A 17699-nucleotide genomic window follows, 5' to 3' on the forward strand; every position below is an offset into this window, starting at 1 on the left:
ACATATCCTTAGCCACTTTAGATTAATACACATTATTGTTAGACATTTCTACCCTGCATCTAATTTACTGTGGTTCAGGACCTGGGAAATTGGCAAGGGTCTTTCCAAAGTGATAAACTTACTGATTATATACATGAGTTAGAACATAGATGTGACATATATTGAGGCAGAAGTTCCTATAATGTACACAAACTGCATTTAGCTCTGAAACAGAAGGTTTATTGAAACTTATACAAGAATACCCATGGCACAATAAGTTTTAAAAGCATTTAATGACATCGCACATTTTTAACAGATAGGGTAAAAGTCTACAGGTGCAGTCCCATACAACTGAAAGCCTGTTGTACTACATGACTACGGGCCCAGTCTTCGCAAGGATTCATTCCTATTATGTATCCTGATTGTGCAGTAAGATGAAATTTTCATTACAATAGTTACAATGACAGAAATACACTATGTATCAAATAGTAAGGTAATGTAGCAAAATTATGACACGCAGTGCTTTAGCCAACAAGCAAGTAACCATTTGAGTAACATTACTTTTCCAGAGATTGAGTCCCCACTTCAACACTTAACATCAATGCCTTGAAAGGTTTTTAATATACATCTAAAGTTTTATACTTTGTACTAGAATTATTTGAAACATACAGTATAATGCAACTGAGCAACAAAAAAGTTAAAATTACAGATTATTTAAAAGTGAATCAGTATACTAATTCATTCTTATATACCAACATTCTTTATTCACGCTTGCTGCACAAAGACCCAGCAATTTTTGTTAATATCTGCTGCCAGGCTAACATGATTTTTTTTTATTAAAATGCAAATTAATGCACATTTGCTTTTTGTTATAGCAAAGATGATACAATATACTTTTTAAATAAATGGAAATGGAAGTTTCTACTAGCCAAGACTCAGGATAGCAATTTTAATAAATGGAATTGGACAAGTATTTTTAATTTTTTTTTAATACACAGTCCATGTGCACAATAAAAGTTTTGAAAAGCACTGCTGCCTTGCATTCCAGTAGCACATGGATGTAGGTTGTTTTACTTCCAAGACAGCCTCACAAAATTGAGGAGAAATTTAGATATTTGGACCCTAAACTACATACAAATCATCAACAACTGGTCCTTTCATTTTTAAATGAAAACTGCCCAATGCACCTCACATTCTACAGATTAGCAACACTCTGATGCTCTCTGTAAATTAAAACCAGCTGGCTTGAGGGACATTAGGCACAGAGTGTAATGTACTGGTTCTAAACGTTCATGCTGGAGTTGTTGGTATTGTGAGAAGTGCAGGCTACTGAGCTGCTCTACTTCTTCTTGCCAAACAGACTGAATCTCTTCTCTTTGTCTTTCTCCTTATCTTTCTCTCGTCTGCCAGGGCTGGATTCACCGGTCAACACAACACTGGCTGGCAGGGTCTGTGCACGGCTAGCTGCTGGGGTACTCTGGCTGCTTGGAGTTGCCTCGCTCTTATCTGTAGACACAGCTGAAGTGATAGCTTGAATCCAGCTGTTCATTTCCTCCTGTTTAATGAAATAAGTAGTCACTAAGTTAAAAGATGTTACATAGTAACTACGTCAATACGTTGTGCTATGCATCAGTAAATAAACTATGTATGACTGGACAAAGTGCATTGCACAGGAATGACTTTATATACATCTATTAACTCCAGTTAAAAAAGGTTTATAAACACAGAGAAATAAATAATGAGTATCAAAGATTCAGGAAAATGTTAATGAGGAATAAAATTAACCTGAATAGTAAAAATGCAAACAAGATAATAGATGCCAAGTTTTGTTCATGACAGATTTAGAAACTTACATCATCTTTGGCTTGAAAGAGATATTCATTGCCATCGCTCAGCCTGTTTTTAACAAAAAGACACACATTATATTTGTTGCAACATAAACCTAACAGCAAAGCTCCAAGTTTGACCCCTAGTCAACACTAAGTTACAGCCGCAGTGCCCACAAGCTAAAAAAAAGAGAATATTCTTCAGCTTGTATGCGTGTGTGTTTTAACAAGAAAAAAAGACCAAGGATGCTCCCATGATCAATAGCATGCTGACAGACACTTTGTGTGAAATACTGGAGGGCAACTGCCATTTATGGAACTGTACCCCAGCATCATCTTCGGGAGGTCAGGACTGAACAGAAAATAGACTGGTATATGTGTCTTTGTATATCTGGTGGCATATGCTTGGTTATTTACAAAATACTTGCAACTATCTATAAGAAATGTCAATTCAGCTTTACATTCATCGACAGTATAGATTAAACAGAAATGCAGAATCATGTACTAAACACCAACTTCCTATTGTTTTTATTAAATGCTGCTTTTCTCCATTTTATCAATAATTGATCAGCTTGACCACATATCCTCCCCATTACAAAGAGCCCTACAAACTAGAAAGGTTCTAGATTCAATCCTCGAGCTGAAATGAATTAGTTGACCTCAGCAAGGGTAGAAACTGCCAGAAACTGTCTCAGTGCCTCAGGGTTAGGGTAGAGAAGGAGAAAAGCATTGTAAGGGTGCATAGGTCACTATCCAGTGATCCCTGCTGGTTTGTGTGTATGTGGTTGAATATTGGTCAAAAACGATTGGCAGGCCCTTTTGGTTTGAAGAGCCTGTTGACTGACAGACAGTCATTGTTGAGGCTCACACATGAATGTCGGCCACTTGAGTGAGGTACTGTAGGGCATCTAGCATCTCTAGAACTATACCCAGGCAAGGAGAGGCAGTACCTTCCATAAAGGAGGGGAACAGATTACAATAAAGAAACACCACAGGCATCCATCTGCACCATTTTGTTGCACAGAGAACAGAGCCAGTGCTTGAACTTACCACGTCACTCAGAGGTCACTATTGAAGATTGGTAAAAGTAAAGCATTTTATGTTATTGAGACAAGAAGTAAATGTGTCTGACCAATCAGCAGGTTACAAATTGCTCTGTGTGACCCATGTACATAAATGTACAGAGCCGTTGGGCTCCCAGTATACCTACTTTTTAAAAAATACAGACGCTGATCAGAATGAGCTTGAATGGAAATTTATGCAAATAATTCAAGTACTGATATAAGTGTTTGCAGATCTGTGTGAACAAGACACAGCCATTCATCAGCATAGCAATTTCCAAAAGGAATCGGATATGGCTGCATTTAATTTGGAATGATTTACCTGTTGTTTATTGAGGACAGGCATAAATCAATACCATCAGAAAATCCCTAAGTTCACTTAGCCACTTCCTACTGTCACGTTTTTGACTATTTCATCTAGGTTTGAATAAATCTTTCAGTTCTATGCTAAATATGTTAGCCTATTTTCTCTTTTAGGAGTTGACTGAGCTGCTGTGAATTTCCTGTATTATTTCAGATTTTCGGTATTACAGTTTAAAAAAAAATCTCCTTTATGTGGCTTCTTTATTTAATAAAGGCCCATGAAATGTATTAAAAAATGTTAAACTATCTATGACATGAAGTTTAACTGATTTGGAATGGATGTGGAGGGAATAAATCTCATGTGTCTAGCACAGGAAGATAGAATAAATAAGAAAGCACTTACTTTAGTTTAAAGACATGCTTCTTCTTCTTATAGTCAACAGCTACTTCACACAGTGCTTCCTTTAGGCTAATTGGGACCTCACCATGATATGTGATACCTGAACTAGCATTCTTTGCATCTTTATAGAAGCCCATCTCATGGTTGTTTATCACACAGTAAACATTGTGCCAAGATCTGAAAAATGAAAAAATTAATATCAGTCATCAATAGAACACACTGACATTTATATAATCAAACTGAGAATTATGAAACACTGTAAAGTCATAATGCTGAATTAAAAATGTTTCACTTTTCTTTTCTCTTCAGGACCTAGACTCACTCTAGGTACAGTTTCATGGGTGCAATCAGCCGTCAGTATTTTGCTCAAGTTGCCATTCTTCATGTGAATAGCCTGCTGAGGTTAACTAACACAAGAGCCGAACCCAGTTCTGTCTTTATGCAGCATGCACACAAGTGCTTTCCAGTATAGGTCACTGGAGAGTGCTTGAGAGTGATATTTCTGGCTGACTGTTCCTTTCTTTACTTCAACTGTAGTATCCAATGGTCAACCTGACTGACGTCAACTGGCTTAGAACAGATTGAGAATTGAACTTAGGATCTCCTTGGTCTGGTTCAGTATTATCCCTGGTTTTGCATTTACTCAGTAAGGGGATTCCCTATGTTGAATGCTTTACTGGCGATTAAATAAGCAGCAAATATTTTGTAAATTCTATGTATATCTGCTAGATAGTATTGATCAGATCCTCTTTCCAGAATCTGTTTGAACTTTTAATAGATTATCTCTAGACTGACACCTTTTCCACACTTTATAAGAACAATTTTCAAACTTCTCAATTATTTTGTATTCTATAGAAGCCCTATATATACATACTAGATTACGATAGTACTATAATACTCATAAAATAATTATTTGCTGTCTTATTTGAGCACCAGTGCTGGAGAACTACTGATCACAGGCAGACTATTACGGAGCAACGTTCCCCTAAAACTGTGTGGCCATGACCCAAAAGTTCCCACACAGGTTGCGCACAAGTCAGCCTTTTAAAGTTACTGCGTGTGTGCGACCGCCCAAAATAATTTAAAGGACCTGCACACTTAAACAGCCTGTGCAGCATAAAAAGAAATTAGAGGGTACGTTGCTATGGAGAGGTACAAACACAGGCATAGCAAGAAAAGATCAAGGTTGATGGCAGGTGGTTGGTGGGCAGAAAAGAGTTGTCCCTGGTTTGATTTTGCACATTAAACTCCCAGTTCATAGCAGGAGTGCAGAAGACCTGAGAGCAGATACCCCAGCCTCTCGGCTACCAGAGGTGCAGGTCAACAGAAGAAGGATTTCTACTCTTGAACATAAAAATAGAATTACATTAAAAAGACCAGATTCAAGCTACTTCACAGAAATGTGTACTTTGAGAAATTGATGTAACCTGCTTGATGCTTTCTTATTGTGGGTTTCCCATTCATGCTTGCGATGCAGGAAGCCCTCCATCTGTGCTGACGGAGTTTCTTGTGACTTGACAGGTAAAGTAGCAGATTGGGACTGCAAAGGTGAGGTCTTGGTTTTACGATCTGAAGTTGGTGAAGCTGCAGGGCTGGGTTCTTTGGAACTGGTTCTCTGTTCAGTGGCGCCATTCACCATCTCATTTGTTTCAATTGTCTCAGACACCTAGATTCAACAGGTAATGAATGAATCACTGTTTTAAGATAGTCCAAAAATAGACTGAAACCAAACACATTGATATCTGAGGCTCTGTATTCTTCATGCACTGAAAATTTCATTATTGGTTTATGCAGTGTAGGTATTGATATATTCAATGGATTGAGTCACAATGGAACATTCATTATTTAAGAATTCCTATGGGTTAATGACCACCTCCTAAAGGCTGTGCGGACACCTGCACAGTGCAGTGTGACACTGAATTAAGTGACTAATGTTCTTAGATTTATGTCGTGAGTGGAATTAACTGAAGAGATAACAGCACTCCAGTACTAAGTAGGAGAAAAAGTTAACCAGGATTTTAACTCCAGATCCCTAGCCATTGATTTGTGCTCGAATTGCATGTTTGTGGACATTGGGTGAAGAGAAGAGCAAGCATAATGGTAAATGTCACCATAGTCAAATAGCTAGTGCCAACACTTGCTTTTTGAGTTTATATGTGGCAACTAAAATGAGGTACCAGAAAGTTACTGGTGCATATGTACCTCAGTATGAGTTGTTGCCTTAGGAATTTTCAAAATCTTGTGGTGGGTGAGGGAATGGAGTAAGTTCCTGGCATTACTAATTTTAGGGAAAAAAACAGGAGTAGTGCTCCTTGTGAAAAACTTTATTCCTAAAATTAAGAGGAATTTCACCCTTTGGTGAATTACCAAAAGCTCCTGTAACCTGAGATGGACATGACTGACATGTAACAGCAGCCTCTAATTGTGAAGCAGATTTAAAACATTCTTGCACAACAATATTCTTTTTCATTCAGTGAGACTAAGCACACGGCAACTTTAACAGTGACCTGGACAAGGTAAACTGTTATGTATATGGAATGAGTATAAACAAAGTCTATAATGATTTCTGATTTTCTTTTTTTTTTAAAATGTGTTAAGAAAAGCCTTTTTTTAAAAAAGTATTCCCTCCCTCTTTTTCTTTCTATTTTTCTCAGATGGACTAAAATTAACACATCATCTTATTGTACATCATCTTAAGGAGATCCAGATGTGACATTTTAATGGATGCGTGCATCCTGACATTGCTGAGAAAATGTGAAATGTGAAAAATGTAACACCAAACCATTCCAGCAGAATCAAAAGAATAAAAAGCACTGCAGCTGTACTTTTAAAATGGAAAGGAAAGCTTATGACGCAAGAATTTAGGTCTATTTTCAATGTCAGCAAATAAGGGTACTTTTCCCAAATAACTTGGTGAATTAGTTCAATAAAAACTAATTCCAAAGTGGTCATCATTCAGATGGTTATGGGAACGTGTGGAAAATTTTGACAGTGGACTAAACCAGACATAAAAATAAATGACGAGGTACTTTAAAAGCCTTGTACTATCCCATTCTAATGGCTCAGACTTTGCTTATGCTTATTCACTCTTTTCATTCAAGACATAATTCAGGCATGCAGAGATTTCAACTTTTATAGATCAAATCATGCAGGTCAACACCACCACCTAGGTTTAGTTATTTGTAGTTTGATAAGATAAGGAAGGAGCACAGTTCTCAATACAAACAGCATTTTAATCAGAGTAATTGTAATTTTAACTATTATGGATTTGAAATTTTGTTAAAAAAGAAAGCCAAGAAAGTCACTCAAAGCCAATACAGTTATTTACCCCCAAAACACACAGACCCAAGGTCTTGTCCATTACTTGCTTTGTTGTTCATGTTGCTTGCTGCAGTGTGATCCTGATAACCTAGAGAGCAGCCAAGCTTCCAACAGCTCTGCAGTTTCTATCTGGATAGGGTGAGTGTCTTCAGAATCCAGTCATCCAAATTATTTGAATTGTAATTCCACTAGATTTAGCCACAGAAATTCAGATCACTCTTGGTTCTTGAGCTATCAATACTTTTCTCTTGTTTTTCTGAATTGTATTTGCAAGGTGGATGCAGCAGTTGACTAGTCATACACTGACCAGTATGTAATTAGCTAATTTACTACAACTAGATTTGTACTGGTGCTTTAGTTTAAATTAAAAGATCAAAAATGTGCACACTTTGAGAGATTTGCAAACTCACACCAGTGTAAAAGCTCAAGGCAACATTTGAATGTTTTTTACACCAGGAGCAGGGGTTGTGTATGAATTCTCAGTTCAGGTGGGCTATAGTAATGCCTTATTAATCTGATTGATCATCTCCTTCTTTGCTTTCTAACTTTTTAAATTTAGTTCACATTCAACATCTATAGTTGGATTACCAAGACTGTACTGATAGCTCTTTAGACTATTCAAAGATGACTCGTCAACTTTACACATGCAACTTATTTTTAGAAAAAGGGAAAGCAAGAATTAGCTGCTTTATTCCGTTAGCATTTCACTCAGAAATCATAATTTGTGTCTGTTTACTTAGATTCTAGAAAAATTGAACACCACAGAAACAGCCTATTTCTAAACGTCCACGATAAACATGCTTAAGTACTTTTATACCTCATTCAATGACTACAATTTACACAATAAAACTTACACATTTTAAGTTGACACTAATTTGGTAAACAATTCCTAAGCTCAGTGTAAATTAATAACTGAAAAATCAAGTAATTGACATACTAAAGAAAATTGGTCATTACAAAATAACTTTCAACTGTCATTCTATTGTGTTAGTTTGGGGTTGTAGAGATTTCATATCAAAGTAATTTCTATTTAAACAGATGCCCTTAAACAGTCTTCTCTGGCACATAATTGCTACATGTGGTAATTCTAACAGTCTCATTTAGTGACAACTTTCCTTGAATTAACCATTATCTCACTCAATGCTTTTCTACAAAATTTGATAGAATAAAAAGCTACGTCAATATGCGTGAACATTGCATGGTCAAAGTTGACAGTTCTGTAAAGAACCTTTTGTACAGAACATTTTACTTCAATACAATGGTGCCCTCTACTGTAAAAAAAAATGGTAGTTAATGGGAGACATTACAAGGAAGCCGATGAAATGGTAGACAGGACCAACAAATCAAACCAGTGTTAGTAAATTCAGTGAGAACACACAGACAAGACAAGAGAACATATAAAGCCTTGATCTTTGACTGTAGTATCTACACGTTCTAAACCAAGAAATTTGCCTTCAGAAGCTGCAACACAGTACAAGTGAGAGCTCTGAAATAACTTACAGGTTTCAGAACAATGCACATTTGTGCTATTGTGATCTCTGGCCGATTAAGTTTAAATTTATTCACAGCATTGCTTAAAAAATGTACAGATCTGATCGAGAGAAAAATATGTGCAAAAAAGTTAGAAATTATGACAATGTTCTTTTGAAAACACAAAGTTAACAAAACATTCAAATGTAAGGTGAACTTTAATAATTAAGGCTTAAAACATGCTAAATGCATGCAAAAATGCTGTTATAAAACAAAAATGACAGGTTTGTTAATCTAGTGATCGTTACAACAGAATCAAAACATACATCAGAATTTTTCCATTTATGTGTGTTAGTAGCAATGCTGTAATGCTCAAATAGGTGATGGCTGACATTGCAACAATTGAATCAAAATTAACAAACATGCAGTAAGAACAGTCTGTGACTAAAGGTGAAAACAAAATGCATCAACAACCTTCGCCAGTGTACAGCAATTAAGATGGTTCAATGACAGATTACATTTGACAAAAATGTATGAAAAATATCTTCAGACAAAAAAATTCTAAACTGGGCCTAAATTAAATTCCAATAAAACATTATTTAAAGGGGATATTATCTTGGCAAAACAATACAAGCATTTGATCAAGCACACTGCTTAAGGTCATTAAGATCAAACCAGAATATTAATCCTTTTAATATTTGAGAACTAACTGATTTTCATATATAAAAATTTAGAATTGGTTAAAAACATTCTGCTTACAGCTCATTAGTTAGTAGCTCAATTCATTTAAAACAGCATTTTTTTTTGTCTTACCGCTATAAAACAGAGTCTAGATGCTGCTTAGGATAAAGTTAATTTTGTTACCAGAATTTTTAGGCTTCAACACATCTCATTTAACAAAAGTGTCAACACATGGGACATTTGTCATCATACAGCGCTTTATGAACCATTCATCAAAGCAGAGTTCCAGTACTGGTATGCACAATCCAACAGCATCAGTGCAGAAAAAGAACACAACATATTAATACTGCAACAATAATCACTACAAGGTACAAACTAGAAGGTGGTACAGGAAATGCAGAGAAGTAAAGAATATTTGAATCAGAGTTTATAAGAAAATGCTAAGAAATCATCTGTAATTTAGCTACACTGCAGATTGTGAAAATAACTCAATACGATAACTCCATTATATCTACAAAAAAACCATTGCATGTGCCGATATAGTAAATGTACACAAAATTTAAGTTTTAGTCTTTGTTACTCAACATCAACTTAGCGTAAGGTTTACACCTGTTGCTCTGTAATATTTGGTTAGGAAAAAATACATTAATAGCTCTGGGTACTGTTTAGTGATGTCAATGTGCTCCCTGTAAACTTTGTTACATGTATATAAGATAAAGCCTTGATGATGATGGCTTGAATTAGTAACTTCTAAACATGCTAGTAATTTGTTAATAAATCCTTATGTGCTGACATATCATCAAATAGTGTTCTTGAGAGATATTTTCACTGTTAGCAAAAAAGTTGGTGCAATTAGAATGCAGGGAACCACTTTTTCACTGATGTTAACCCCCTTCGATAGTATATGTCCCCGGTCCTTTCTTATGTTGAAATTGAATTTTTTAAAAATAAAAGCTAATGAGCTTTTGCATGAAAACATAAAATGCTAAGTTAAAAATCACAATTAAAACTTATCTTTCTTTAAACAAAAAATCAAGAGCTGAAATAGCCAAAATCTTCAGCAAATCTCCTTTCCAGAATTATTTATAAGTGGAAGTACCATGTGCTGAGTCTTGCTTTCCTCTGAAGTCAGTACCAATCAGAAATAAAAGTTTTCTTTTGCTATTATCACCTCAAGTGAAAATTTCTTTTACACCTCTAAAGTGGAAGAAGACTGCCATTGGGGACTGTTATGTACTCTTGTAGAAATATGTTCAGTTACCCCTCAACTCAATTGGAGTAGTGTTGGTCTCACTACCTCGACCCTCAACAATGCATGTCAATTCAGGGTACGAGAACTATCACCATCACATCTACAGCCACTGAACTATTCTTAAGGTATCATCCCTCAATTTGAAGATGACAAGCATTCAATAAATATTCATTTTAGAAACTGTAGTTCATAATTTGAAGTTTACAAATACAATTCATGTTGTTTGTTTTGTTGTGACTGCTATTAAAGAATTAAATATTAAGCCATACAGCAGAGAAATCCAGAGTTATACAAGCATAGAATTGTGCTTGTCATAATTTATCTAACTAACATCTCTTTGCAAGTATACATCCAATCTGTTTTAAATTAACCTTTCTAATCCACCCGAAGTAAACATACAACTCTATAGAGACAGATTAAGTATTAAAAAAAAGCCCACAGGTGAAACCATAGATAAGAGCCATAGTACTCTTGATGTTTTGCAAATGCAATAATATGGTCTATCGTCCATGAATAGTATGAACAAAGATACTCTGTAATGTAGACGTGGGATGGTTCAGTCTGAAAAAGCACTATACAGTACTATATGTCAGGTGAGTAGCTGCATAACAGAAGCTTCATGAGTGCAGGAATTCTAAGTACCCTTTGGAAGGGTCTTTTTTGGTAATGTTTATAGTACCTTTATTGTGCAGTTTGTTAGAAATGTTCCATATTTCTGAATTGTATTTTTTTGAAAAACTTTTTTTTAAATAAACTCTCACGTAAGCTTACTTTTAAAACACTTCAAATGGATATTTTTTCATGGTCAAGGTGGTAGAAAATGAAAGAGAATATGCCAGGGAGATCAGAAGGCCCAAACCATTCTGCAGACTGTGACACACCTGACTGCCCAATGAGGCCAAGTGCTGCACCTTGCTACAGGTCAACAGGACAGAGTTTTGTCATCTGCAGCAAACATGCAACATACTAATGGTATTACCAGCAATTGTTAAAATCATTATTGTTCTCAATTTGTATATCTATGGCTCATTCCTGACCAGCATTGCAATATCAGGTAGCGTCTGAATTGAAAAGGGAACTGGTGCTTTGGTCTGTCAGGTTTTTTAATTTCCTTTCCCACTGAATACTGAATGCATACCCAATGTTACCACATTGGTACATTTTCTGAAGTGTAAGAGGTCACTGATGATTGTTACATGTCCAACAACAAAGACCATGGAAAATGAGTATGGCTACACTTTCAATTGTATATGCCACCTTGAATACCTGTTCTACTGAGATATGCAAAAGATGCTATGATAGAACTGTTAAACTTTTGTGAGGGTATGGTAGGTCAGCAGTAAATGTGGAATAGACTGACAGGCTACACATTGTGGCATGTGTCATCTAACCTGGTACTGTTGATTAGCCTTACCATGCCACATTCTTTTTTTTTTCATTCATTCTTGGGATGTGAGCATCACTGGAAAGGCCAGCATTTATTGCCCATCCCTACCTGCCCTTCAGAAAGTGGTGGTGAGCTTCCTTCTTGAACTGCTGCAGTCCATGTGGTGTAGGTACACCCACTCTGCTGTTAGGGAGCTCCAGGATTTTGACTCAGTGATAGTGAAGGAACGAACGGTGATATAGTTCCAAGACAGGATGCTGTGTGGCTTGGAGGGGAACTTGAAGGTGGTGGTGTTCCTATGCATCTGCTGCCCTGGTCCTTCTAGGTGGTAGAGGTCGCAGGTTTGGAAAGTGCTAAGGAGCCTTGGCAAGTTGTTGCAGTGCATCTTGTAGATTGTACACTGCTGCCACTGTGCAATGGTAGTGGAGGGAGTGCATGTTTAAGATGGTGGACAGGGTGCCGATTAAGTGGGCTGCTTCGTCTTGGATGGTGTTGAGCTTGACTGTTGTTGGAGCTGCACTCATCCAGGCAAGTGGAGAGTATTCCATCACACTCCTGACTTGCGCCTTGTAGATGGTGGACAGGCAATCGAGAGTCAGCGGGTGAGTTACCCGCCGCAGAGTACCCAACCTCTGACCTAGTCTTGTTGCCACAGTATTTATATGGCTTGTCCAGTTAAGGTTTTAGTAACCCCAGGATGTTGATGGGGAATTCAATGATGGGAATGCCGTTGAATGTCAAGGGAAGATGGTTAGATATTCTCTTGTTGGAGATGGTCATTGTCTGGCACTTGTGTGATGCGAATGCTACTTGTCACTTCTCAGCCCAAGCCTGAATGTTGTCCAGGTCTTGCTGCATGCAGACATGGACTGCTTCAGTATCTGAGGAGTTGTGAATGGTACCGAACACTGTACAATCATCAGCAAATATCCCCACTTCTGACCGTATGTTGGAGGGAAGGTCATTGATGAAGCAGCTGAAGATGGTTGGGCCTGGGACACTCTTCTGAGGAACTCCTGCAGCCATGTCTAAAGCTGAGATGATTGGCCTCCAACAACCACAACTATTTTCCTCTGTGCGAGGTATGACTCCAACCAGTGGTGCGTTTTCCCCCTGATTCCCATTGACTTAAATTTTGCTAGGGCGCCTTGATCCCACACTTGGTCAAATGCTGCCTTGATGTCAAGGGCAGTCGTGGTCACTTCACCTCCGAAACACAGCTCTTTTGTCCATGTTTGTACCAAGACTGTAATTAGGTCTGGAGCTGAATGGCCCTGGCTGAACCCAAACTGAGCATCGGTGAGCAGGTTGTTTTTGTGTAAGTGCTACTTGATAACACTGTTGACAACACCTGCCACCGCTTTGCTGATAATCGAGAGTGAACTGATGGGGCAGTAATTGGCTGGATTGAGTTTGTCCTGCTTTTTGTGGACAGGACATACCTGAGCAATTTTCCACATTGTTGGGTAGATGCCAGTGTTGTAGCTGTACTGGAATAACTTGGCAAATGGTGCAGCTAGTTCTGGAGCGCAAGTCTTCAGTACTACAGCTGAGATGTTGTCAGGGCTCATAGCCTTTGCAGTATCCAGTGCCTTCAGTTGTTTCTTGATATCACATGGAGTGAATCAAATTGGCTGGAAACTATGATGGTGGGGACATCCAGAGGAGGTAGAGATGGATCATTCACTTGGCACTTCTGGCTGAAAATGCTTCAGACTTGTCTTTTGCACTGATGATCTGGGCTTCGCCATCATTGAGGATGCAGATGTTTGTGGAGTCTCCTCCTCCAGTTAGTTGTTTAATTGCCCACTACCATTCACAGCTGGATGTGGCAAAACCGCAGAGCTTTGATCTGATCCTTTGGTTGTGGGATCGCTTAGCTCTGGCTATAGCATGCTACTTCTGCTGTTTAGCATGTATGTAGTCCACTGTTGTAGATTTAGCAGGTTGATACCTCATTTTTAGGTATGCCTGCTGTTGGTCCTGCTATGCTCACCTACACTCTTCATTGAGCCACGGTTGGGGCCCTGACTTAATGGTAATAATAGAGTGTGGAATATGCCGGGCTATGAGGTCACAGATTGTGGTTGAATACAATTCTGTTGCTGCTGATGGCCCACAGTGTCTATGAATGCCCAGTTTTGAGCTGCTAGATCTGTTCTGAATCTATCCCATTTAGCACGGTGGTAGTGCCACACAACATGATGGAGGGTGCCCTCAGTGTGAAGAGAGGATTTTGTCTCCACAGGACCGGCGGTGGTCACTCCTACCAATACTGTAGATTGGTGAGAATGAGGTCAAGTTGGTTTTTCTGTCATGTTGGTTCGCTCACCACCTGCCGCAGGCCCAATCTGGCAGATGTCCTTCAGGACTTGGCCAGTCGGTCAGTACTAGAGCTACTAAGTCACTCTTGATGATGCACATTGACATCCCCCACCCAGAGTACAGTCCCTTGCTCCATCAGTGCTTCTTCCAAGTTGTGTTCAACATGGAGGAGCACCAATTCATCAGCTGAGGGAGGGCAATAGGTGGTAATCAGCAGGAGGTTTCCTTGCCTGTGTTTGACTTGATGCCATGAGACTTCATGGGGTCCTGAGTCAACGTTGACTTTCTGGGCCTCTTCGTCCTGACTGTATACCACTGTGCCGCCATCTCTGGTAGGTCTGTCCTGCTGGTGAGTCTGGGACATTGGCTGCAAGATATGATTCGGTGAGTATGACAATGCCAGGCAGTTGCATGACTGGTCTGTGGGACAGCTCTTCTAATTTTGGCATGTCGCCAGTGATTACTGAGGAGGACTTTGCAGGGTGCTGTCTTCTCATGCATCTGTTTCCAGATCCTTCAGGCACTGTAGATGGTGTTCAGTTGAGTCACCACTTTCCTGCCAGGTATGGTGCACTGGAGTGCAAAACAGGACAACTCTCCTCACACCTGCCTCATACAGCAGAATATCCATTTTGCAGCCATCAATTGAGTGTCGGGGCAGCATTAATCTTCTACTTACCCAGATTTTGTTTTGTGCCTCTATGCTATATAGCTTGATCTTTTAACCTTACCAGTCAATCATTGCCCCCTCCTCCTGTTCAACCCCCCACAATATCTGCATGTTGAAAGGTTGAAAACTGCTGTGCTAATCTCAAAACCTTAAGCAGGCTTCAACATTTTAATTAACTAAATGGTTCATCCCTTTACTTTTAAGGAACAGTTCTTTTAAGGGCTATATACTTTGGATTCATTCCACTCACAATGCACCCCAATTCCACCCCACCCACTTCATTAGACACCAAGTGCAAGGCTCCAGTTTTGCAAGGAGCACCTGTAAAGTTGTAAAATTAGCTGACATGGTTGAAGCTGGTGAAGTCAGCTCCCCAATCGGTTTGTGCAAATGGGTTCACGTTTCCCCTGAATCAAGAATTGAACTATACCAGCCTTAACTAGGAGCTATGTTTTTACTGCGATAGATGAATAATGTCCCAGGTTGCTACACAATCACTTTCAAATTCACACTACCTTGAGTTAGTACCTTTTTGTTACTCTAATTGATACCAGAAACTCAGTTACATAACAAAACAAACACATAACACAACAAAATCTCATTCCTTTCTTACACCAGGAATAATTTGCCCTACTTTGGACTCCATCCCAGCCACTTAATCTTCTGAAGGAAAGTTATGGCTAAATCCTGCCTAATTTTCTATTGTAATCAAACCAAACTCCAGACCATTTGTCCTTTCCCACATCTCTACTATTCAAGCTTGGATAGCTGCTCATCACAAACAAAACGTTCACCAGTTCCAGTGACACAGGAGCCATCGTGTCTCATGAATTATACTTATCCCTATAACTGTAATATAAAATCTGCTCCATCAGGGATGAGTTATTTGGCTAATCTATGACAGAGAATGTCTACTTGAAAGCTTTTATTTTGACATAAAAACGTTAGGTTTTGGTTGCTCTTACCATGCAAGGCTGCCAAATAAGTTGCTGCCCATTATATATGGCAGAGGACCAAAAGCAGTATGAATGCGTGAGATGGATGGATACTCTTCAACTAGATTATTAATTAAAGAAACTGATTTGCATAAATAAAGCAGGTGAGAAAAGCAGCAGTTAAATGGGAATGAATGCATGGGTTAGTCTAAGAAGGTACATTTATTTTCATGATTGGTTTGGATTTCACAATCCAGATCGGGCCCATTCATTGCCAGCTCGTCTGTTCTGAAAGTTTTTGTAGGTTTGGTAGTTTTGAGAGCGGTAACTAACCCGTGGGGACTCCTGGTCTGATGGTAATCCATTCTGAGAGATGTGTTCCCCTTCTCTAGCCCCTTCCCTGGAAAAAAAAAAGAAAAAAATCTCAAGTGACAAGATGCACGTGATTGACAATCAAAATTTTCTGACTGTGAAGTGGATTTCTCTTCCCTTGCCCTCTTATACTGCAGTTTTTTTTCCATTTGCTACATCTTTTAAACAACACAATTTGCACTTATAGAATACCTTTAACGTAGAAAAACAACCCAGGGATGCTTCACAGAGGCATAATCAGTAAAAGGTGGATGCCAAGTAATTATTTGGAGGGCTGAGCAAAAGCTTGGGTTTTAAGGAGGGTCTTAAAGGAGGAGAGGCAGGTGCAAAGACAGATGGCTGCCAATTGTGGGGTCAAGGGGGAGGGGATGCAAAAGACTAGATCTGAAGAGTTTATGGGATTTGGGGGAGAAAGTCAGTAGGGCTGGTGAAGATTACAGAGATAGAGAGGGATTTAAAATCAAGGATGAGAATTTTAAATTTGAGATGTTGGGGGACTAGGAAGGAAGCAATGTAGGTGATGGGAGAGTAGGATTTGAGACAAGGATATGAGCAGCAGAGTTTGGATGGGATCGGATTTGTGGAAGGTAAACTTTGCAGAACTGGAGGCTGGGCAGGAGATTATTGGTATAGTCAAATCTGGGCATGGCAAAGACCTGGACGAGAATTTCAGCACCAGATGGGCCAACAATGTGTGATGTTATGCAAATGAAAGTAGACAGTTAATATAATGGACAGGATATGGGGTTGAAAGCTCAATTCAGAGCTGAATATGACACTGAGGTCATGGTGGCCATGGAACTGGTAGTGAAGAGTTTGTGTCAGGAGCCATTCCCAATGTTGAACTGAAGGAAACTGCAGCTCATCCAAGATTTAATGTCAGAGAAGCAGTCTGACAACACAGAGGCATTTGAGTGGTTGGTGGAGTAGTGAACCATCAGTGTATATGTGGAGGTTAACCCCATGACGACAGATGACGTTACCAAGGGACAGCAGTGGATGAGGAAGAGGAGTGCGCCAAGGATAGACCCTTGTGAGATCCCAGAGCCAATGATGTAAGGGAGGGAAAAGAAAGCATTGTTGGAAATGTTCTGGTTATAACTGGATTATTCAAGAGTGGAACCAAGTAAGGGCAGTTCCCCTAACCTAAACAATGGAGAGGTGCTGTAGAAAGATGGTGTGGTCCGCTGCGTAAAAGGCTACAAAGAAGTTAAGGAGGATGCATCATGATCATAAATACAGAAGATGTTATTTGTGACTTTGATTAGGGCTGTTTTGGCATTGCAAAAGTCTGATATTCAAACACAGAGGGGTGAATTTCAGCCCCCCAGCAGGGGTTGGTTAAGTAATCTACTCTCAAGAGGCAGGTTAGTAATTAGAACAATGTTAATGAGTTTGTGTGCCTCAGATTATAGCAGCCAATTGGATTTAACAGCTGCAGGAGGGTTTCCCAGAACTTGGAAAACCCGGCAGCTAAAGGGAGCCAAGAACTGCCGAATCCAGCAGGCAAGTGCTTTTCCAGCACTGTTTCTAGGACAGGTTGAGCAGGCGTGATCACACCCCCCCCCCACCCGTGAACTTTCCCTCCCATACCCTCCAACGATCTGATGTCTTGCCCCCACGATCAGCTGATGCTCCTGCCATCTAATGTTTCACACCTCATGACCCAATGTCTCCCCCACTGCAATTGCTCCCTCCCTACCTCCCTCCTCTCCAG

General features: G+C 39.2%; 1 protein-coding gene across 4 annotated transcripts in view; it reads right to left on the bottom strand.

Annotated features, from left to right (window-relative positions):
• Window positions 1–252: 252 nt before the first annotated feature.
• The window catches only part of sptbn1 (spectrin, beta, non-erythrocytic 1), a 340000-nt gene continuing 322553 nt past the window's right edge, over window positions 253–17699 (bottom strand). For all 4 annotated transcript variants that reach the window (XM_068044925.1, XM_068044923.1, XM_068044926.1 and 1 more), the window contains 5 exons: window positions 15944–16010; window positions 4997–5235; window positions 3573–3746; window positions 1833–1875; window positions 253–1534 (listed from right to left, as the gene is read on the bottom strand). In XM_068044925.1, the coding sequence (XP_067901026.1) occupies window positions 1319–1534; window positions 1833–1875; window positions 3573–3746; window positions 4997–5235; window positions 15944–16010 (739 nt within the window). In that variant the 3' untranslated portion in view covers window positions 253–1318. The remainder of the gene's footprint in view (window positions 1535–1832; window positions 1876–3572; window positions 3747–4996; window positions 5236–15943; window positions 16011–17699) is intronic.

This window comes from Heterodontus francisci, chromosome 13 (genome assembly GCF_036365525.1).
Source record: "Heterodontus francisci isolate sHetFra1 chromosome 13, sHetFra1.hap1, whole genome shotgun sequence".
NCBI classification, from domain to species: Eukaryota; Metazoa; Chordata; class Chondrichthyes; order Heterodontiformes; family Heterodontidae; genus Heterodontus; species Heterodontus francisci.